This window comes from Oratosquilla oratoria, chromosome 42 (genome assembly GCF_046742065.1).
Source record: "Oratosquilla oratoria isolate Oo_2021 chromosome 42, ASM4674206v1, whole genome shotgun sequence".
Classification (NCBI taxonomy): domain Eukaryota; kingdom Metazoa; phylum Arthropoda; class Malacostraca; order Stomatopoda; family Squillidae; genus Oratosquilla; species Oratosquilla oratoria.
Window position 1 is genome coordinate 29,953,775 of NC_134818.1, and position 24,012 is coordinate 29,977,786.

At 47.0% G+C, this 24,012-nt stretch overlaps 1 protein-coding gene across 1 annotated transcript; it reads right to left on the reverse strand.

The window, feature by feature from the left end:
- Positions 1–3,293: 3,293 nt before the first annotated feature.
- Positions 3,294–23,302, reverse strand: LOC143021604 (venom phosphodiesterase-like). The gene is made up of 13 exons (XM_076179205.1): positions 23,051–23,302; positions 22,317–22,460; positions 21,852–21,968; positions 21,236–21,343; positions 16,421–16,649; positions 15,414–15,628; positions 15,139–15,321; positions 14,018–14,128; positions 13,477–13,609; positions 13,139–13,330; positions 12,583–12,790; positions 5,541–5,676; positions 3,294–4,266 (listed from the first exon to the last, which is right to left on the reverse strand). The coding sequence occupies exons 1-13, from the start codon at positions 23,300–23,302 to the stop codon at positions 4,075–4,077; spliced, it is 2,220 nt and encodes a 739-aa protein (XP_076035320.1). The 3' UTR covers positions 3,294–4,074.
- Between the last annotated feature and the right edge of the window lie 710 nt (positions 23,303–24,012).

Sequence of the window (24,012 nt, forward strand, 5' to 3'; positions counted from 1 at the left end):
GAGGACATCCCCTACCCCTTACCCCTCCCTCACTCCCCCCTTCCCCGCCTTAGCAACTTCTTCCCCAGGTATGTCCCGTAGCAGTTACCAGTTAACTCTTGAAGTGTTATAGTTGGCTTGCAATAATTAATTACATATGGATGAGGTAATTGTTTTTGTTCTAACTTACCAGCCATTAATCAAATTTCACTTTGAAGTTATTACACACACACACACACACACACACACACACACACACACACACACACACACACACACACACACACACATATTATATATAATATATATATATTTTCAAGATTGCCTTTCATGATTAAGATATCTGCTGCGTCTGACAGTAATGATACATCCACTACACAGACACCATTATGTATAGATAAAAACAAAATATTGTGGAGGTCAAATATCCGGTATGCATATATACTATACTCTATCGATTTTAGTTTGAGCCCTAAGGCGCGGTTCAATGAGACCTCGCTTCTACCACATCACTCTCTTCACAGGGGCTCTCTCTCTCTCTCTCTCTCTCTCTCTCTCTCTCTCTCTCTCTCTCTATATATATATATATATATATATATATATATATATATATATATATATACCTGTATATATATATATATAAACATATATATATATGTATATATGTATATATATATGTATATATATATATATATATATATATATATATATATGTGTGTGTGTGTGTGTGTGTATAGTATATATATGTGTATATAAATATATATATACCTGTATATATATTGTATATATATGTGTATATAAATATATATATATGTATATATATATATATATATATATATATATATATATATGTATATATATATAATATATATATATATATATATATGCATGCAGTATATATATTTCGGGCAGCAATGTCGATTGAGTCACGTCGTCAAGTGAAATGGAAAGTGTACACATTCATTGTCTTTCCCTCAAATCCCAAGCCGTTCCAAACACCATGCAGTTGTATTATGAATATATATATTCCGTAAAGACATAAAGAACAGACTAAGAGTTAGACCGGGCGCCAGGCTGAGGTCATCGCTAGTTGTGTAAACAATGGGGGTTTCCCAGGCCTACGTCCAAGGGTTGAAGTTAGAGCCGACTGGCTGTAGTGAAAAGCTGCAGTAGCTATGGATACCTATTTGTTAACTATTTAGTGTGGTTGTACTGCTTCCAATCGTATTTCCGAGAACTAAGAAGGTAAGGAGCTTACGCCAGGAGGCCCTGAGTAGCTTCTGGCGAGGATTCTACCTTTGCCCTATGAGAGGAGTGCGAGACTCAAACCCACAATTAGGCGAATGCAAGACCAGCAAGTTAATGATTACGCAACCAAGACCCTCATTAAAACGTATTCTATAAGGTTATTCCGACAGTCGTCCCCGGACTCGAACCGAGGTCTTTGAAATACAAAGTTGACACTGTACCCATTGAGCTACTGAGACTCAAGTTAGAGAAATTTAAGTTACAGTAGCTCAATTGATAGAGAGTTGGCTTTGCATTTCGCAAGACCTCGGTTCGAGTCCGGGGATGCCTGTCGGAATTATTTGATTGACATCGCCGTCATGGGCGATTCTATTCAGGTGTTCTGTAAGGTATATTTAGTAGAATATTGTGAATTAATACGTTGGTATTATATCTTGTGTGTTTTAAACGGATACATTTAAGTATGTAATTTTCGGTTTAATGGTTTAACGCCGTGAACTCCCTGTCAGGAGGCTTGAACGGTGCCTCTTACGGAGGACTTTGTAACATGGAATTTAATCAATCATGCCCTTGGTCCAACTCGCTCGCGGTAGGGTACGAACTGCCGTCACCTCGACCTCCGCCACAAGTTGCGACGCTCTAGCCCGCCCGGACAGCAAACATCGAAGAAAGTGATATCTGTTCTCGGAAAAGTTGGCAACCCTGAAGCTTTGAATTTTTTTTGACATTTTTTTTTATTAATTTGATGAAATTAAGATATTGCTGTATACGTTTAACACAAACGAGGCAATTTTCAAATTTTATTTATTTATTCATCTGTTTCTATGCGACAATTTTAAAATTTCATCTTAATATTGAGTAAATGGGTTGTGGTATTTACCAACACAAACGTTACCAAATCAACGCACGGGTACCAGCACGTGGTTCACCACTATTGTCTTGGATCAGGGGTTGGACTTGTGACCGACAGCTATTACCCTCTCGGATGAGAGATCAGCTCACACATGGCCTATTTGTTGGTAATTCTGTACACACACACACACACACACACACACACACACACACACACACACACACACACACACACCTTAAGCATCAGTACTGGAGTGCCGGCTGGCAGTGCAGCAATGGTGATTTTTTATTTTATAGTCCTGGTCAGGACTCGAACTCAGATCGCCGAAATAGTGGTCGAGAACGACCACTTAATCGTCGAACCGGTGGTGGTTAAGTTAGAAGGAAGGCTAAGAATTGCTGACGAAATCTAAAACCGTGTCCAAACGATCGGGCGTGCCCGTCGGGCAGCGCGGTTGGCGGGCAAATTCTGCCGGGTCTGCCCGTGAATGTTGTCCACACGACCGAGTTGATGAATAGCTGGGCGTGCCGTGTGGAGTGCGGTACGACAAGCATGGCGCCTAGCATTGTCAAGAAGATATTGTACATCATGATATGCTTGACATGGTATAATGTGAACTGTGTTACAATGACGTGGAATGTGGGAGGGAAGCCTGGTGTGGGTTCACGATATTAACTTGCGTCTGGCAGGGTCGAAGCTCCAGCTACCGAGCACCGCCTTAGTGGTTTCGCTCGACGAGCACTCGGGCAATTTGACCGTTTGTCCGTCAAATGTGCCCGTTAACGGGCATGACCACCGACCAGGCCCGCTCGTCTGGACAGGCCTTAACCCATTAAACTCCGATGACAAGATGTCTTGTCATTTGGTCAAATAAATAAAAAAAATTATAAAACACCAAAATGTTTGATCCAACACCAGAAAAATATGACGTCAGTCCTCGCTTCGCTCGCAGCGAGGACTGACGTCATATTTTTCTGGTGTTGGATCAAACATTTTGGTGTTTTATAATTTTTTGTTTTATTTGACCAAATGACAAGAATATTGGCATCGGAGTTTAATGGGTTAACAATGGCGTAAGAACATAAAAATGGAAGATACTACAAGAGGCCATAAGGCCTACACTAGGTAGTACTATGTCCATTACTCTCTATCATCAACATCCATAAAGTTACCTAACCTTCTTTTGAAACAACCTATAGTTTCAGCGCTGACTACATGGTTACTCAGTCTATTCCATTCGTTGACAACTCTATCGGTAAACCAATTCTTGTTTACTTCCTTCGTAAATGTAACTTTTTCCAATTTAAGTCCATCACTATGAGACCTGTCCTGCCGTCTTAATATGATGACCATATCTGCACTAACCTTTTTAAAGTCCTTGACCAATTTGAATACCTCTATTAGATCACTCTGCACTCTGCGTCTTTCCAGAGAGTGAAAGTTAAGGTGTTTAAGGCTGTCTTCGTAAGGTAAATTTCTAAGCCCAGATATAATTTTGGCCATTCTCCTCTGCACTAATTCTAGTGAATTGATATCCATTCTATAGGACTGGGACCAAAACCGTGCCTTATAGTCAAGGATGGGTCTAACTATCACCAGATTAGAGTTTGATAACTGCATCTGCACTTTTGTTTGTAACCATCCTGGTAATATTCGTTATGCCCTGTTACCTCTACTTTCGCAGTGGCACCTCTGTGTTAAGAATAGCTGACGAAATCTTATGATGATATGGTTTAACGTCACAAACTCTCCCCCCCCCCCCAATCGGGAGGCTAGAACTGTGCCATTTACAGAGGAGTTTTGTAGCGTAAAATCTAATTAACTGTGCCCTTGGTTCAACTTCGCCGGTGGCAGGGTTCGAACCACCAACCCCCCTCGACCTTCGCCGCAAGTACTGACGCCCTAACCCGCTCGGCCAGCGAGGTTTCTTGACGTAAAGGAACAATGACTAATGTGGAGACAGTGGTGAGGAGTCAGAGTGATTGTGCGGCAGACTATGGTGAGGACTGTACTGAAGGAGGCACGGACTCTGAGGACCCGAAGTCCCTGGGCCAGAGTTTGTCGTGGATGCGGAGGAGGAGGCGGGTCCTGTCCCTGAAGGGCAAGTCGGGGAAGAGCGTGAGCCCCGTCACCTTCTCGACGTCGTGGACCTTGGCGCTGAATTCGAGGGCGTACTGGTCATCGGTCTGGTCGCCGTTAGGAGTACGAGGAACATGAAAAAAATATGTAATAAAAATGATAATAATAATAATGATAGTAATAATAGTAATAAATAAATAGATACAAAAATAAACGATTCAGTTTAACGTCACGAACTTCCCCATCAGGAGGCTAGAAAGGTGCCCTTGCAGAGAACTTTGTAACATGGAATTCAATGAATCATTCCCTTGGTCCAACTCACTCGCGGCAGGGTATGAACTGTCACCTCGACCCCCGTCGCAAGTAGCGACGCTCTAGCCCGCTCGGCCAACGGGTAATGTTATTTCCACCGACTGCAGGTGTTTATGACTGCCTCTTGCCTTTGCTGTTTGGGCACAGTGACAAGGTGACAGCTACAGCTGTAAAGCGGGACCTGCACGATTAATATTATTGCGCAATATTCCGTATCGTACAATAATATTGACGGTATAGGGATGGTATTGAAGAATAACACAATATATTGAAGACATCAAATGTACAAGCCAGACACATGTGCCTCTTCAATACCCTCCCTACACCGTCAATAATATTGTACTATAAGGTATATTGCGCAATAACATTGATCGAGTAGGGCCAGCTTAACCATTTACTGTAGTTCTTCAACTTTCTCCCGAGAACGAGGAGTAAGGGGTCGCTTAACTATGACCAAAACCGTCCCCCCCCCCGGCCATGTGTTGGGACAGCCAGGGCAAGTGGCTCTCACCAGGAGCTCGAGGAATGGAAGCACGTTTTGTACTTTCTGTGCCTTCCACAGAACATTTTGTCTATTTATGTTCCCAGCATCGACAGAGAGGGTCGATGAGCATTCTGTTCTTCTTATAACCTTGTGAGCTCACAAGAACACAGGAATGGAGGAGACTGCAAGAGACCATAAGACCTACACTAGGCAGTTCCATGTTCATTACCACCTATCATCTCTATCCATAAAGTTATCTAACATTCTCTTTAAGCAACCAATAATTTCAGCACTCACTACATGGTTACAAATTCTGTTCCATTCGTTGTCTGCTCTATTTATAAACCAGCTGTTGCCAATTTCCTTCTTAAATCTAAAATTGTCCAATTTAAGTCCATTACTGCAAGTCCTACCCTGCTGTCTTAATGTGATGACCTTGTCTGTATCACCCCTGTGAAAACTCTTGACCCACTTGAATACCTCTATCAGATCACCTTACACTCTACGTCTTTCCCTCCCGAGAGTGAAAGCTCCTCCAGCCTCTCCTCCTTTTTCTACTCCTCCAGAGGGGCCTGGAGAACTCACCTGGAAGCAGTTGGCGACCTCCTGGGGCTCGGGTATGACGAAGGCGATGGCGTCGAGGTTCTTGTGGGGGCAGACGCTAAGATCGGCTACGGGCAGGGTGCACCGCGTCACCACCAGGAACAGGTGCGAGGGCATCCTGTGGCAGGAGGGAGAGGCGAGGTTGGTTACTCTACTCCTGCTATGTAGTGCGTCGCAACACGGATGCGGCGCTGTCGCTCAGAGGGAATAGCGGTGGAGGGAGCCCTGAAGTAGAGGGAATAAGGGAGGAGGAGGTGGAGGGAGTTAGGCGGGATGGCTGGCTGGGAGAAGAGGTGAAAAGGTAATACAGGAGTGGAGGGAAGGAGGAAAGGGAGATATTTCTTTGTATAGTTTCATTACGCTCGAAGAGCTACAAGCTTATTACAATGAATACTTTCTCTATGCATATATAGTATGTGTGACACGCAGGAACGTTGCTACGTACACTGAAGCTCTACGGAAATAATGAACACCAAAGTGAGGGTGTCGAATTAACATGGTTTCTAGGTTATTGTCATGAGAAAGTGACGCATGTATTAAATCTTGGCCTTCGGGCAACAGGTCTTTTATCGAGGGAGTAGTGGTGGAGACTGTTCGAGGCAGTAGTAGTGGAGACTGTTGACGATGGGACGGTCGTCATGCTTGCAGGTGGAGTAATGTGGTACGTCCCCCGCCTCACAGACTTGTCACAGCGGTCTGTAACCCAGGTGAAGCCGTGCAGTCACAATATTGTGTCTGCGAACGATGAGTCCGTGCTTGCGATGCCTCGGGAGAGAGAGACGGAAGTGGTCGTAGTGTTGTATTGATACGCTCTGTGCACTTTCTGCATTCATGCAGTGGAGTGTGGAGAGAAAAACGGCATAGTGCATGATCTTCCTGTAGCAAAGGATGGAGGGTGTGGCATCGTCGGGCAGCCGCAGTTCACAGACATTATTGGAGAGATCTGCCTTTTCATTGGCAGCGATACTAACGTGGGAGGGAATCCACAAAAAGCTTACGCTAAGAGTGTTCTTGAGCTGCGACTAACTGTTGTAAGATGTGGATGATGGGGCGGTGTGTGGGCCGTGGAGACGAGGGGGCCTTAAGGACTGATTAGGAGTCACACATTACCGCACCATTCAGTCGCTGCTGAGAGAATAGACTGATAGCCAGTAGGAGTGCCCGTAGTTCGTAGTATGTAGAGTTGGACGAGTTGGGTAACCTGCGACCAACCCAGCCTCCTTCAGGTGGCTCTACATCCAGTGAGTAGACGGCGCACCCCGCACTACCATTTGGCTGTAAGGACCCGTCCACGTAGAGATGGCGCGCGGCAGGGATGGAGGACGCTGCGGCTGTGTGCTCCAGGGCTAATTGTTTCTGGAGGAGCGATGGGTATCTCTTTGAAGTAGGTGTGAAAGTGACATGAGGTTGTGGAATCCTCCATGGAGTTGGTCCGTGATCAACCCCGGCCATAGGGACGTCGATGTGAAGGCGCTGCAGGGTGGACCACTATGTTAACGAGGGTGTGGACGCCGGAACGCAGCGGAGGGTGGGGTGCGGCGTGGTATAGTGAGGCTTTTAGGTCATGGGAATAATGCGGGGCCATATAGGGTGAGTGGAGGCACTTGGCGCCGAAGGAGGAGATGTTGGCATGTATTCTCTCAATAATTGAATGAAGATTAAGTTAATTCTGCATGTTTGCTACTCTAGTGGAGGTGGAACATCCAAGAATGTACCCCATCAGTGTTCCGGAATATTTCTAAGGGCACCAAGGAGGTCTTGAAGAGTTGACTAAGGGCTGTTGAGAGAGTCTATGACTGACCGAATGAAGGCAACATTGATGGTTCTCGCCAAAGGGATGGATAGTCCAGCGGCATTGTTGGTGAATTATTCAAAAAGAATAAAGCGTTGTTGTAGCCGGTGGAGGAATTTTTGGATGATTGGGTAGATGCGCTGCCGAGCAGGTATGGCTGAAGTGATGCGTACCGGCGCTCCCAGATACAGGTACTGTGCGTAGGGCGGGATGACAATGTCCTGCAGTAAACACTGGAGGAGTTTCGGGGCCCTATGGAGAGAATACTCGAATCTTTTCTCGGGAAAGGATGAGGCCACAGGTGGATGTCGACTCGTAGAGGGCGTGAAGGAAGCGCTGTATGTCGGTAGCAGAGGTGGAGTCCACACAGATATCGTCAGCGTAGCAGGTGATAGTTAAGCCGGAAATGTCGAGCGAAGGTACATCAAGATGTTAAAGAGGAAGGGACTTAAAACCCCGTCCTATAAGATACCAAGTTCGAATTCCCTGGAGGTACTGCATTTTCCCTGGAATAGCACACCTGAGGTCCTGTTGGAGGAATAGCCACGAATCCACCTCATAAGATTGCATTGGACGTCAAATACAACGAGCTGGTCGAGAATAACCTCCCTGTTGGTCAAGCCAAGAGCACTTTTGAGATCAAGAAATGCTACCACACTGGCAGGGAGAGGCGGGCATATAGGTCCATTAGGCAATGGTGTGTGCTCCTCTGTGGTAGGAAGCCATACAGCTGCAGTGATAGCTTGTCCTGTAGTCGAAACGTAACGCGAGTGAGAAATATACGTTCAAGGACTTTGCAGAAACAGGAGGTGAGTGACATGGGGTTTAATTTGTCTGTGGCAAGCTTGGGGATAGGCACTAGGCACAACGGTACTAGATGTTCAGGCACGAGGTACATATCCCTTGCTAAAGCAAATGTTTATAGAGTTGCAACAAAGGATTACGAGGGACGTTAAGGAGTAGGCGGAGGACTGTATAGGTGAGGCCATCATCTCCGAGAGCTGTTGTTTTGCTTGTGACAAGAGCACGACGCAGTTCGTCCTCAGTGATGGGCACGTCATCTTCACCCGTCCGTAATAATGCAGCCATTAGACGCAGGGTATGGATATTCTTATGGGTGGAGAGTGCCTCTTGAATGGGGGCGGGAAGATTGTTTGCCTGTGCTTATTCAAACCAATTACTTAGCGAGTCCTGTGCATATTGGGCTGGGCTGTGGTGGAAAGCACTCGATGTTTTCTTTTTGATGACTTTGTTTATCACGTGCCACATGGACCCAACGCTGGTCTGGTGGTTGATGTTGTCGATATATTTCTTCCACGACTCGGTATGGGCACAGTGCTGCAGGGCAACGAGGTCATCTCTGGATGTCTGGTACTGAAAGAGATTAGTATGTGTTGGCTGCCTTTGAAAGACGAGACCATCTCTTTCAGACTTCTTTTCCGCCTGTAGGATGCATTGGTCCAGCATCCAGGTTTGGAGTTCGCGGCATATTTTGATATGTGGCATTGTGACGTAACGGGTGTAAAAATAGTGTTGAAGCAACGAGGGAGGAGTTCAGGTTCTCAGGTGACTGGAAATAAAATGTTGGTAGGAGAGTGGAGATGTCAAAGACGTAGTTGGGGCAGTACTTCGGAGGGGTGGCAATGCGGAGGCCGGTGTGAAGAGGGGAAGGTCTACTTAGTAGAGAGTACAGGAGTCTAAATGCGATGTGGTCAGACAAGAGTGTCTGTAGGGGAAAACACTTAATGTGTGTTGCTACTGGACCAGATAAAATGTAGTCGAGCGTGCCTCCCCAGGAGTGCGTGGCACCCCCAGTGGTCCAATGAGGCAGTGGCGGTGGATGTACTCGAGGAGAGGTAGCCCACTACGGTTCGGGGAGGGGGAGACATCTACCCGAGTAGGTCATGGTGCCGGGCGTTGAAGTCTTCCACGTAGATCATGCTGTGAGACGTGGGTGAGGGGAGAGCATAGATTGATTTTTCCTGTATCAGAGTAAACGTAGAGTCCCAGCTTCCCATTGCCTATGGATATCTCAGAACTGATATGTCATGGCATTATTGGTAAAGCAGCGCAGGAGTTGATGGGGGATGGAAGAGTGAATTTAACTCAGAAGGTCACTCCTGACCTGGTGGACATACGAGAAGTAGCCTCAGAGCGAGGGTGCCTCTGTCCCAGGAACATGGCGGCCAACTAAAGCTTCTTGGATAAATATAACTTGTGGTTGGTGGTGACCTACATAAGTCTTGAGAGAAATAATTATCGGATAATTCTTGATGCCACAGGTATTCCAAGAAATGTTTTGAAGTTTCATCTCGCTAGATTAGTCTGCCTTTGGGTTTACAGGTGGCTGGCGGAGATGAAGACATAGAAGTGGTGCAGCTCTGAGGCTCATGTCTTTGTGGACTGATAGGTATTTGGGTACTGAATCTCTCGGACCAGCTTGTGAGGGCCTCCAGTTTTTCGGAGAAGGTGGTGACAATTGTAATGACAAATTGGTGGGATTCGACAAGCGGTACGAGGGTGCACTCAGTGGAGGCTTGCTGTGCGGCAAGACTATCGATGTGAGCTTTTATTGCGTCAAAATGCGTTGTAATGGCTATGCAACGTGCCGTTAGGTTGACAACGACCTCGAGGAGGGCAATTGCGGCCAGTCAGGTAGGTTTGAAGGTGACAACGTTGGGACGGCTCTTGGGTGCAACCGAGGTGGTGGTGGCGCGTTTCTTACACCCGTGCCATACATTGACCCCGGGTTCGTGACAGCGGGGAGTACTCCCACATGAATGAGTTTGGAGTAGAAGTATGAGGCTGGTCAACTGTAGAAGCATCATTAGTGATGGTGGGTTTAGAGGGTGTGCGGTGTGGGCAAGTACGGGAGGGGTGAGTGCCTGCGCACGAGCCACACTTGTCAATGGAAGCAGAAGAGTACTGAGATAGGTGTCCCACACCCTAGTATTTGAAACAACAATGCTGTTCATCTTTCATCCTTCGAAACTCACACGGTGGTAGGCAAGTAAGGAAGCTGAAGTGATATTCTGTAGTCGGTGGGTGGGGGAGGCTCTAGATGATAACAAGACGGTTGGTGGGCGTGCCGTGGTTGTAGAAGCAGCACACGCTGTATACGCCCGGAAGGGTTTTTGCGAAGGATGGGTCGTCGCCCACAAGGTAGCGGTTGACGAGATACATGGAGGGTTTACGTGGCCAATCAATCGAGTCTTGAACATCAGGCTTCAAGGATAAGAAATCGCCTTTCGTGGCACTCTCTATGACCTCGGTACGTCTTTGTGAACTATAGACATACCGGAATGTGACTGCAGACATTTTCAACTCGGCCAACTCCGGATTTCAACAACCCAGCGAAATTTCGTATCCACGGTCGGGTTCTCACGGAATATGAGTTGAACATAAGCAATTCTAGGAGCTAAAGCAGGGTAGGTATTGACAACAAGGGGAAGTAAATAGAGGGTGAAACTGGGGAAGGGAATTATTGGAAGCTGTGGGGTGGGAGTTCTCGTCGTGCCTGAATGACTTATAAGCTGGAGCATAGGGTTCTCTTATGTTCGAAGTCTGGTCCACGGGTCGTTTGATGGCGGGTTGATGGAAACGGCTGCGGTGGCGGTGGTGGCGTCGGTAGCGTCGGTGGCGGTGATAGACTGGGTAGAAGGGAGCAGTGGCTGCTAGGGTGTGGTACCAACATGTTGCTCAAGTATAATCACTGGAGGCCAATACTGATCAGTGATGTCCTTGTCGTCACTAAGAGCGAGGTCGGCATCAATATCGGTGAGGGTGGCAGGTCCAGAATGTAGTTAATCAGTGCCAGTGGAGGTAGTGACGTGGGTATGATGATATGACATACCATACTCCTCGCACTGCGCATGCACAGACGGACGAAGCACTGGACAGTGGGGTTTGGGCCAAGGATAGGATTTTCTTATGGCAAATATTGACTAAGTCCTATAGCCCTCAAAACCCCTTATACCACAAGACTAGTACTCACTGTTGTGCTTTGCTAAGGCTGGAAGACGTTATCTCGCTAGATCCTTTATAATTTCTTCGAAAAAGTAGGTCAGTTGATGGTATGTTTAGAGCCAGCAATGGCCGACCCCCAGAGAGAGAGAGAGAGAGAGATGGAGAGGGAGATAGGAATGTTGAGGAGGGAGTGGGGTGAAGAAAGTGGAGGAAATGAGTGAGAGTTGAGGGAACAGGTGTAAGAGAAAGATGGTAGTAGGAAAGAATGGGAAGGGAAGGCAGGGGAAGCGAAGGAAAGGGAAGGGAAAGTAAAGGGGATGGAAGGGAAAGTAAAGGGGATGGAAGGGGAAGGAAAGGGGAATAGAGGCAATGAGTGATATGAAAGGAGTGAAGGGAATGGATGGTGTTGGCGTTTGGAGTTTGTGAGCAGTTGAGAGTTTTGGGTTTAGATAAACTTGAAATTTTGTGTTGTTGGGTTTGTTCGTGTAAGGTAATAGCAAAAATAGCCTAAGCGCAAACTGCGACGCAGGCGACATAGGCGACGAAGCACAGTGCAAAGGCAGATTTCCTGATGATGAATTTGAACTTCTCTTTCACTTAATATGCTCAGGTAGTACATCTAGAAACAGTTCAAGTGAGAAAAAAGTTCAAGCTGTATTTCAATTCAGCAACGGGAAGTCTGCCTTTGCTCTGTGCTGCGTCGCCTGTGTCGCCTGCGTCTCAGTTTGTATTTAGGCTAAGACTCGCGAGAGACATTACAGGAAAAGTAGAGACATTTGGAGATGTGAGGGTGGAGAAGGGAGATGAGGAAACAAGGGATTAAGTGCAGGAGGGTGTGGGATGAGGGAGCAAAGGTAGGGGTAAGATAGATTCAGGGTGAGGTGGGAGGATGAGCCTAATATGGCACAAGTCCCAACGCTAACATACAGTCGTTTTCATTGTGAGATGTGGCATAACTATGTTTGTTTACATTGTGGTAATAGGATGTAGAATGGTCAGATCCACCCGTGCTGTGGTAACTACAGGGGAAGCTCATCCGCACACAGTGCAGTGCTCAGGTCGCATAACTTACACGGACAGAAGCAGAAAGGAAATTATGTCGATTTGAATACAATGATCATTCACAGTGCAGCGTTGCCACATCTCCTGTTACAAATCGAGGAAAAAAATATACAAGATTTTTTCTGCATGCATTGACATTAATCCACTTCTTTACCTAGTTGTGCATTCATTTACTTATCGTTTCCGTGTCAGTCTTTGGCTTACGTGAAGACGACGCCGGAGTCGGCGAAGGAGTCTGCGTTGTGGTCAAAGACGGGCCCGGCGAGGACGTTGACGTTGTTGGAGGTGGCGGCCCAGGCCGGCAGTGACACGTTGAGGAGCCAGTGCCAGCGCTCCCGCAGGCGGTGGGTGACGGGCACCGCGTTGGACACGAGGAAGGGCACCCGGGGGGCGCGCGCCTTCTGCGAGAACACTGGAACGGGACGGGGAGAGGGTCGTCAAGGGTGCCGCTGGACTTGATGATGTGGCATCACGCTTTGGCAGACGCGCTTGGCTTACACACACACACACGCGCGCGCGCGCGCACACTATGTATACACACGCACATGCGTGTGCTATCACATCCTCCTTCACATTCGCCACCTTATAATTATGCATTCATGCATATCCACACTCACTCGTACATACATGCGTTCTCACGCAGTGTATATACTCAATCCGTGTACACACACACATACACACACACACACACACACACACACACGCACACACGCACGCATGCACGCACGCATGCACGCACGCACGGACAAGGGGTGCTCACTTGGGGGGAAGAGGGGCTCCATGGAGGCGTTTGTAGTGAGGAGTTGTTGGAACTGGCTGCAGGTGGCGCTGTCGTTGGCCTCGAGGCGGACGTCGCTGCTCCACTCCGAGTCCGGGGTTCCGGGCGGGGCCTCGTCGCCGCCCCTGAGGGTGAAGGAGGTCCACAGGGGCATATGGAGCTTGGTCGAGTATCCTGTAGAAGGAGGGGGAGAGAGAGAGAGACGGTTCAACAGTGCGGCGGCGGAAGGACCCACATAGACACACAGACAAACAGACAGACGTGGGGCGGAGTATGAGTCAGACAAGGTCAAACACCTTCTCTCGGCACTTGGGACCTACCGGTGACGTGGTCCTCGTGGTGGAGGAGGACGAGGTCGTCCTCGAGGTGGTGTCGAGGGAGGCCCCACGGGAGGTGGGCGGCCTCGATGTCCCTCTGCTGCTCGTTTGTGACGTTCAGGAACTGCATCCAGGGCTGAAGGCGGAGAGAGAGAGAGAGGGACGGCTGAGTCGAGGAGCCGGAGGTCCTGCCGCCTAGCGCGAGGGAGGGGAACGGAGAGGGACCAGGGGGGGGGGATGGGACGGGGCGAAGGGGCGGCTGTGGGGAGAAGCAAGGGAAGGCAATGTGGGGGGGAGGGTAGGGGGGAGAGAGCTGGGGAAGGGAGACTGGGAAAAGAACGAAAGGAAAGGAAAGGCCAGGTGAAGGGAGGGGAGAGAGGAATAGAGGAGGAGGTGGGAAGGGAAAGAGACGATGATGAGAGAAAGAAGATAGGGCAAGTTGAAAGGGAAGGATGAGATAGAAGGGGTGGTCACAGGGAGGGGGGGGGGGCAGAAATGGAGCACGGCGCGGGATGTCCACTTCGGGAGTGGTACCTCTGCTCACAATGCATTCGCCTTGCGGCCCTCGGTCAAGGTTCGAGTCCCGCCTCGCCGGTGGGAGGCGAGGAAGAGAACGGCCGGCCAGGGGCGAAGCAGCACTGTCGAACTCTTGTGTCTAATACAAGATACTCTGCGCTATTCGGTAGACCTCTATTCATCTACCCATTTATCTATTCGTCTACTTTTTTCACCTTTATTTGATTGATTATCTTTAATGGGATTAGATGTTTACATGAGTGGTGACATCTGGCAACTACCAAAGAAGAGCTGAAGACCCATGTGGGGAACAGATGTACATACAGACGGACAACTCTCGCTGTTGGGAGTCCCCAGAAGACGGAAGTCCCCGGTATTCGGAAGAGTGGCGCTCCGGGCACCGGATTCACGTTCGAGCACTTTGGGGGGTGTGCCTTTGGGGGGCGAGGGAGAAGGCCTTCTCGTTCCCAATACTAGGCTTGCGAATATTAGAGAGACTGCCAATAACGGAGACAACTGTCTAGTTACGAGCACCGGAACCTCTCGGTGTCCGGGACGCCAATAACAACCTCCTCCTCCTCCTCCTCCTCCTCCTCCTCCTCCTCCTCGACTTACCTCCAACTCGTGCAGGTCTCCCGGACATCCGGACTCGACGAGGCGATCCGGAAGCTGGTTAGCGTCTGGGAACTCGGCCGTGGGGGGCGAGACCGCCTGTGTACGCAAGTACGTACACACACACACACACACACACACACACACACACACACACACACACACACACACACACACACACACACACACACACACACACACACACACGCGCGCACACACGCACACGGGAGGAAGAAAAGATCGTTAGCGGTAGAAGAATCTGAGATCATTGTGTAATAAATCCATAATGTGACAAAGTCTTTAGTCCTCCGCCACCCGGACAATCTTGACAGTTCCTCTCCCACACAGGCTAGTAAACCTACATGTCACCCCTTCAATACTGTGGCGGCTGTTCAAACAGAGGCCTTAAGGAGGGTCGAGACCCCACCAAGACCAGCTCCCCCATCCCCACCTTCTTCTCGACTGATTGAAAAAAAAATGGTAATGAAGGGACAAGAAAATTAGTCCTTTGAGGGGAAGAAGGGCCCCCCAACTTACGGGGGATAGGATGGGATCCTGCGGTGGGTCGACGAGGAGGTGGTGGAGAGAGCCCCAGGTCCCGTTGTTGGGGGCGGGGTCGACGCCCACCAGGTGGCACATGAGGTTGTACAGCTCGATGTTCTGGAAAGGCTCCACCTCGAAGCCGTCTTTGAAGTCTGGGCCGTAGGCTAAGAAGACCGCCTGGTGGGGGCAAGGAGGAATGAGGCAGCAGCGAGAAAGAATAAATCATTACTTTAAAAAAAATCGTTCTCTACGAAATACCCATCACCTACGTTCATCTCTTTCGCGTAGTTATCGTAGCCGTGCTCGCCCTCGTCGGCCGAGTTCGAGGAGTAGCTGATGGTGTACCCCGGATCAAGGTCAAAGACGACCTCCTCGATGCGTCGGTTGTTGGTGTAATGGAACCGGGACGGACGGCCCTTCTTCGTGTAAGCGCGTAGCTCCGGGCGACGGCATGTGAGGTTCCTCAGAAGGTTCTTCAGAGTTTCTGTAGTTATGGGGTGGTTATCATTAGTTCCCTTCCATTCTCTTTCAGTGGATACCGGGTCGAACTCATGAGCAGGTGGTCGTGAGTTCGATTCCTGGGACCTGCTTTTATTTGGTCCCCGATAGTTCTGGTCAGGCGGGGAGGCGACCCAAACATTGGCAGAAAAAAAAGAAAGGAAAAAAAAAGAGGTAACTGACAGGGCTTGCAGGTGTTTCTTACTTTCCACTTCGTGGGAGTGAGATGGTGAGTTTAAGTGTTAGTGACAAGAGTTAGGCACGTCTAACCTTCTCCTCGACTTCGAGTGGTCTGTAATAACACTCACCTTTCGTAAGGACCCTTTCACACTCTGCGGTTTAACCGAACTATGCGAAACCGCATAATAAGAAAAGGTCCTTAGTCCTTCGCCACCCGGACATTCTTGACGGTTCCTCTCCCACACAGACTAGTAAAACCTACATTTCACCAATCACCTCCCATTTCGGTAACTTAAGGTGGTGGCACACTAGACTTTTCTCGCTAGCATGCTACTTGCTTTTGCTACTTCGTTTGAGTAGAAACGACTTCGGTTACGGTATTTTGTTTTTTAAAAGCTGAATGACGAACTAAGAGAAGTTAAACCTACACGAAGGTTAGACACATTATTGAGATGTTCTTACAGAAATCTAAAATATTGTAACCGAAGTCGTTTTTACTCAAAGTAGCAAAAGTAAGTAGTATGCTAGCCTTGTGTGCTGCCACCTCTAAGAATGTATGATCTTTGCAATAACACGCACAAGATCTCGTGTGACCTACCTGGGTCATCGTCCGTGTGTTGGATTCGGGCGAAGGCACCGCCGAAGTAGTTGAATTTGTTGAGATCGGGAACGTAGGACTCGAGATTGATGATGCGTTCTTCGCCGGCCTCGGCCATGCCGTGGTCGGCCAGCAGGATCAGGTTGACGCAGCTGAGGAGGTTCCTCTCCTGAAGGCCCCAGATGAGCCTCTGGATGGCCAGGTCCACCGTCACCAGCATCTCTTTCGTCTACACGGACCGGCAGTGCCAGGGCGCGGGCGGGTTGGGGGGGGGGAGCAGAGGAAGAATGCCAGTAAGGAAGAGTGCCAGGAGGAGGAGGAGTGCCAGCTGGTGAGTTGAGAGTAAGGGGGGAGCCTTCGATGGAGATTACTGGAAATGAAAAGGAACGTGGGCGGGGTGCGAGAATACCGGCAAGGGGGTATGTCAAGAGCAGTTGAGAGAAAACTGAGAGGAGGATGTGCCAGCAGGAAGTGCCAGGTATAGTAAAATCGATACATGTATAAGGACGCACGTACACACACACACGCGCGCGCGCGCTTGGAAGCAACGGAACCGTAAAAATCTTCGTCGTTTGTGCTCCAGAGAAGAGGAAAATTCTTGGTTATACAACAAAAGAAGGAAACCTGGTTTGTATTGAATGGGAGGGGAGCAATTGTGGGTATCCACAATTAAGTCTCTGCAGTGCTAGTTAGACGTAATAAGTAAAAATGAAGGAAAACAACAATAAGTTTGACTCGAATGACGACTTGACAGCAGAGACATCTAGAGGCGCCACGCCGAAATACGATGTAAACAGACGATACCAAACTCCAGCGGCTAGACGAATATATAATGAAAATCGTTCTCAGGATTTGGTAAGTACGAAAGAAGGAATTTAAGTCGAATCTTAGACATAGAAAGGGAAATGAGCAAAAATAGAAAATGGTGGGAGAACGAAATCATGGACCTAAGGAAAGAAATTGTAGAACTAATGGATTGCTTAGCGCAAGCTAACATTGAAATTTCCGACCTAAGAAAAACTAACTCAGAACTAAGAACCGAACTTAAGGTAATGAAAAATTATATAATAGAGGTGAAGCGTGAAAATGAAAAGAGGAAAATTAATGATACTACCAATAGTGAAAACCTAAAAGAAGAGGTAAATAACAAAATACAAGAAATGACTGAAAGAATTGAAGGAAAGTTAGATGAGGAAAGTATCCAAAAGATTAAGAAATTGAAGGGAAACAGAAAATGAAGAAATTTCCTTTAAAGAAATAGTCCAGCAACAAATGCAGGAAAATGCAAAAGATACAGTCATTCAAGTAATTAAAGAAAAGACAAATTGGGTCAGAGATACAGTGGATAAAAAAATGTATTGTGGTATATGGTCTGGCGAGCTAAAATAGAAAAAGAAAAAGAAACAGCAATATAAATCCTAAAAGAAATTAAGGATGGGGACCAGGAAGTAGAGAAAGACATAGACGATGTGTATAGAATAGGGCATTATTCTAAGGAAAGAAATCGAGCCCTAAAGATAAAACTAAGATCACAAATGGTAGTAGAAGACATATTTGAAAAAGTAGCTAAGTTGACAAGGAGTGAACATTACAATAAGATATGGATAAAAAGAGAAATGAGTATTGAGGAATTATAAAAAGAGAAGATACTAAGAAATGAAGCTAAAAAAAAAAAAAAAAAAAACGCAAAGAAAACGGAGACCGAAGGCAAGGAATTCTATTGGAGGGTAATCGACATGAGACTGAGAAAATGGTACATCAGAATGGGCGAAGCAAAAACAGAAAAAAATAAAATAAAATGGAGAAAGGAAAAAAATTAAAAGTGGCCTATACTAACATTGACGGATTAATTTCAGGACTGAATGAATATAATGATTACCTGTTAGAAGAAAAAACAGACATAATGGGAATTATGGAAACTAAATTAAGGGGTTCAATACCACCCATCAATGTTGGACAAGGGCTGTACAGTTACTGGATTAAAAACAGAGACGAGAAACAGGGAGAAGGAATCATGTTCTTGGCCAAGAAAAGCTTGAATATGACAAAAATTACGGCGGGCAAAAGCAATGTAGAACTGATCATGATAAAAGTCGAAGACAAGAACATGAAGAGTAGAAAGATTGTGGTGATTTATGTGCCCCCAAAAACGAGCGCTTGGAAAGAGAACGAGCATATGAAAATGCTAGACGATACAAGGCATTCATTAACTTAGATACTAATGGGCGGAGGTAACCTGGTAATTATGGGGGACTTTAACTGCGGAGAAATTTGTTGGGAGGACATGACAGTAAAAGGCGGAGAAGACTTGTGGGGTAATGTATTACTGGACATGACCATGGAATATACAATGGCACAATGGGTCAGTGAAAACATCAGATACAGATGTAATGAGGAGCCGTCGAGCCTGGATTTAATATTTACAACGGAACCTAAAATTGTGGATGAAATTGAATACAAGACACCACTTGGAAAGAGTGATCATATATTTACTGAGACTGAACTAAAAGAAGAAATATACATGGAGATAAATGAAAAGCATAGGAAAGGAAGATTGATGTATAACAAAACGTACTTTGGAAAATTAAAGAAATTCTTCCAGAATGCAAATTGGGAAAAATTCTACATGGAAGAGACAAAAGTGGAAGAGAAATGTTACATATTGATGGATAATTATAATGAAGGAGTGAATAGGCACGTACCAAGACAGAAGCAAGAGAGAGTGTACATTAAATGCTGGTTCAACAGAAGATGCAGTGAGGCAAAAGATAGAAGAGACAGAGCTTGGAAAAGATGGAGAAAATATTAAAAAAAATGGAAAATGGCAAATATATATAAACTATAGAAATGAGTATGTAAAAGTGCGAAGAGAGGAAAAAAGGAACTATGAAAAAGACATTATAGAAAAATGCAAGGAGCAACCCAAACTATTCTATAGATATGTGAATGGTAAACTTAAAAATAAACAGGAAATGGTGAAACTACGCCAGGGAAACATAAAATACACAGAAGATCTTGAAATGGCCGAAGCCATGAATAATCACTTCAAGTCGGTTTTCACTAGGGAGAAGGCACAATATTGGGACAAAGGAAATGAAGTGCGATCTCCCCCCATGAGCGAAATAATAATAACACAAAAAGAAATAATGGAACATCTATCAAACCTTGATGTTTGGAAATCGCATGGCCCGGACGGAATTGCAAATTGGATTCTAAAAGAATGCAAAGAAGAACTAATGGACAAAATATATAACGGTAACATAATAAGTTGCTCACTTAAAAAAGGAAAAATGCCAAAAGACTGGAAAATGCTAACAAAAATTTGTACCAATGTATAGAGGAGGAAATAAGAAAGAACCAACTAACTATAGTCCGGTCTCACTATCAAGCACTATAGCCAAAACTTGTGAGGTAATTATCAAGAATAGATGGGTAAAACACCTGGAAGAAAATAATATAATAAACCCGAGACAATTTGGGTTCAGACAGGGAAGATCATGTACCATAAACTTAATATGTTTTTACTCAAGACTAATAGATATAGTACAAGAAAGGGATGGATGGGCTGATTGTGCTTGGACTTACAAAAAGCTTTCGACAAGATACCACATACAAGATTATTAAAAAAAAAAATGGAACATATAGGAGGGATACAAAACAACATGCCAAAATGGATGGGAGACTTCCTGAATGGTAGAAAGGTGAGAGTAGCACTCAGAAAAATATTCAGATTGGAAGGAGGTGATTAGTGGAGTTCCGCAAGGGTCTGTATTGGCTCCAGTAATGTTTGCTATTTTTGTGAATGACATGGATGATGATGTTCAATGTTACATGAACTTCTTTGCAGACGACGCTAAATTGTTAAGGAAAGTAAAAACCGAAACGGATTACGAATTACTACAGGAAGACCTCAATAAAGTTTGGAAGTGGAGTTAGAAATGGGAAGTAGACTTCAATATTAAGGAGTGTAACGTAATGGGGCTTGGAAAAAGTAAAAATAGAATATCAGGACAATATAAAATTGGAACTAAGGAGGTAAAGAAAGTGGGATCTGAAAAAGATCTGGGAGTAATTATCTCAAACGACTTGTCCTCTGATAAACAAATAAACAAAATTGTCAGAGAATCCTATAACTTGCTAAGATCAATAAAAGTGGCATTTACATATTTGGACGAAGAAATTATTAAAAAAATATTAGTCACACTGATAAGGCCTAGACTAGAATATGCGGCGATATTGTGGTCACCCAGTACCAAAAAGAATATAAAGAAAATCGAAAGAATCCAGAGAGCAGCCACAAAAATGGCTCCTGCACTTTCAAACTTGTCATATGAGGAGAGACTGGCTAAATTGGAGTTATCGACTCTGGTACAAAGAAGAGAGAGAGGCGACCTACTGACCATTTATAGAATCATGGAGGGCACAGAAATACTCGATAGAGAGGACTTATTAAATTGGGACGAGAAACACAAGAGGACATGGAAAGAAACTCAAAAAACATAGTTGTAAAAGAGATCTGAAGAAGAACAATTTTCCACAGAGTGGTGGACACTTGGAACAAACTGGACGAAAAAATAATGTGTGCAAAAAACATTCATGAATTTAAGAGCAAACTAGACACTGCGAGATACAAAGGCGGGACACAAGAGCGTAGCTCCCGTCCCGTAAAATATAACTAGGTAAAACACACACACACACACACACACACACACACACACACACACACACACACACACACACACACACACACACACACACACACACACACACACAACTAGGTAAATAAATACACAAACTACTCGTCGTTCTCCCTACCTCGAGGGATTCAGGTCCTTTGTCATGACCCGTCTGGTCAGGTTCGTTGAGGTACATGCAGATCCATGACGGCCGCTCCTCCTTCGGAAGACTCAGCCACTCCAGCACCTGCAAGAGGAGGAGGAGAAGGAGGAAAAGGAGGTGGAGGAGACACGAGAAGGGGCTCTTCCCTCAAGGCGAATAAAATCTCCTTTATTTCTTTATCTTAGTCCCTACTCACGTTGACAGGACATCTTCACTTATAAACAAAAAATTACACAAGTAAAGAAATGTGTAGATAAATACACAAATGACAATGTAGATAAATAAATATATGAATGAATAAAGAGATACATAGATATGTAACTAAATACATAATGAAATAATTCCCGAAGCGTGAAATCGCATGGGATCAGTGAGAGGAGAGTAGTAGTGGACCCGATGGAAGTCAGTCAGTCGATGGACTCCGACTGTCTCCCGTCTAAAGGAGCAGAGAAGCTGAAAAGTACCAAGACTCCCGAGTTTTTGAGATCCCTGCGAGGGGCGGGGCCTCTACGCAAAGTCGGGTAACGACGGCAACAGTGGCGAGTCGGCCCGACCGAGTCGACGACCGCAGACGCTTTCGGAGGGAACTTACCTGGTCGACCCGGTCCTCGAAGGGCGTGTGGTCGCTGTAGTTATAGTAGTAGGTCGGGTAGAACCCCTCGATGGCCACGTCCGACCCGGGCCAGAAGTACGTCGCGCTCCTCTTCCCCTGCGGAGGAGGAGGAGCTTCGTCAGTTAATTGAGTGAAGGAACAGGACGCGGCTTGGTCCTCACGGAAAGTGGGCTCATCCATCAGAAAGCAGCAGCTTTCCCCGTGCGAATAAAACCAACCAGAATACACCTTCAAAAATATCACACACACACGCACGCACGCACGCACACACACACACACACACACACACACACACACACACACACACACACACACACACACACACACACACACACACACACACACACACACACACAGAGAGAGAGAGAGGGTGGTCCCGACATTGGTCGGGAAGGACCCGTCCATCTGACACTGCGACAAGAGCCACTTGGCCCGGGGACCCACCTGTTTCATGACGGTGTTCCAGATGGGGTCGCCGCCCCACCACCTGGGCTTGCAGGACTCGTCGGAGCCCAGCTTGAAGGTGGCGTTGAACTCCGGGTCGAAGAATTTGTTGCCCACGATGCCGTGGCTCTCCGGGTACAGACCCTGTGGCGGGGAAGGCGTCGTTGTCCCCCGGAGAAAGAGGAGGAGGAAGAGGGAGAGCTAATTAGTGTTTCGAGGAATGAAATCGTGTGGCGCCAGCCAGCCAGCGCCAGGGTCGTTAGAGGGCTGAGAACTTTTAATCTCCCAAGAACCATAAGTGGGTCTCCCTAATGAATCAGTCATCTAGTGTTGGCCAGAACAAAATGGTTAAAGTTGGCGCCAGATTTCATCAATTGGTTGTGGCATATTCCGGGTTGGGGAATAGGGAGATAGAAAGAAGGAGGAAGGAGAAGGCAAATCTGGAGGAAATGCCAGAGAAAAAGGAGACGTGGAAGCGCAGGAAGAAAGGGGGAATAGGAGAGAGGAGAGAAACATGAGTGGAAGGAAAAGAGGGAAAGAGGATGAAAGGGTAGGATCTAGCAGGGGGTGGGGATAGAGAGTTTCTGTTCCTGAGGACACCATTGCACTGGAGGGTTAAGGGAGAGAAAGAGATAACATCTTTTTAGCGACGGAGAGCGGAGGACCTGCGAACAGCCAACAGCGCCGCATAAGCCATGCAAGTAAACATGCGCCCGCTCCGAGTACATACTCACCGTGACAATAGTATAGTGGTTGGGGAAGGTCTTAGTCGGAAAACTGGGCTTCATGAGCGGCGCCACGATGCCTCGCTCGTGCAGCTGTCGGAGCGTCGGCGTCAGCCCCCGGGAGAGGTAGTCCGCCCGAAAGCCGTCCATACTGACCAACACCAGTGGTCGCCCGCCGTCCTTCTGGTAGTCGGCCGGACACGACGCTGGGTCCAGCCGATCTGGGAGACCTGGCCAGGGCTCTGCCTGATCCGGAGACATCAGGACACAGACCGCCACGACCAGGACCACGACTATGGCGACCCCGGCGATCACCTGTGGTCCGGGGAAGAAACAGGTCGTCACTCATTCGGCGGATTGCCCGTCCGTCCGTCCGTCACGGAGAACACAACCAGTGTCACGTCACGGAGGACACAGCCAGTGTCACGTCACGGAGGACACAACCAGTGTCACGTCACGGAAGACAGCCAGTGTCACGTCACGGAAGACACAACCAGTGTCACATCACGGAAGACACAGCCAGTGTCACTTCACGGAAGACATGCCCAGTGTCACGTCGCGGAGGACATGCCCAGTGTCACGTCACGGAGGACATGCCCAGTGTCACGTCAGGGCAGCTGTCAGGTGACGTCACGTGGCGAGTTTTCTGTGATGTATGACACGCGTCACCCTTAACCTACCCGGACCGCCGTCACGTCACTCCATGATACGACAAAAGTGCGCACGTACATGCGGCTCAACACTGAGCTTCTCCCACTGCTATCAAATATTCTGGAAAAAAAAATCGGTACAGATGTTGGCGATTGTACAGACGGGCCCATATATAGGCTGGGTTTATTTCCCAATCATAGGCTAGGGCACTAGGCAATGGCTATCCATAAGGTCCCCAACCTAGAACACCTGGAGGCATGAACCTCATGTTAACTGTGGTAAAAAAAAAAAAGGGGGGGGGGGCTGTGTGGTGGTGACTA

Coding starts and splice junctions, on each gene's coding strand:
- LOC143021604 (XM_076179205.1), bottom strand. CDS start 23,302: ATGTCTCCGGATCAGGCAGAGCCCTGGCCAGGTCTCCCAGATCGGCTG. Junction 13,331..13,476: donor CCACGAGGACCACGTCACCG/GTAGGTCCCAAG, acceptor CTCCTTCTACAG/GATACTCGACCAAGCTCCAT. Junction 12,791..13,138: donor GGAGCCCCTCTTCCCCCCAA/GTGAGCACCCCT, acceptor GTCCCGTTCCAG/TGTTCTCGCAGAAGGCGCGC.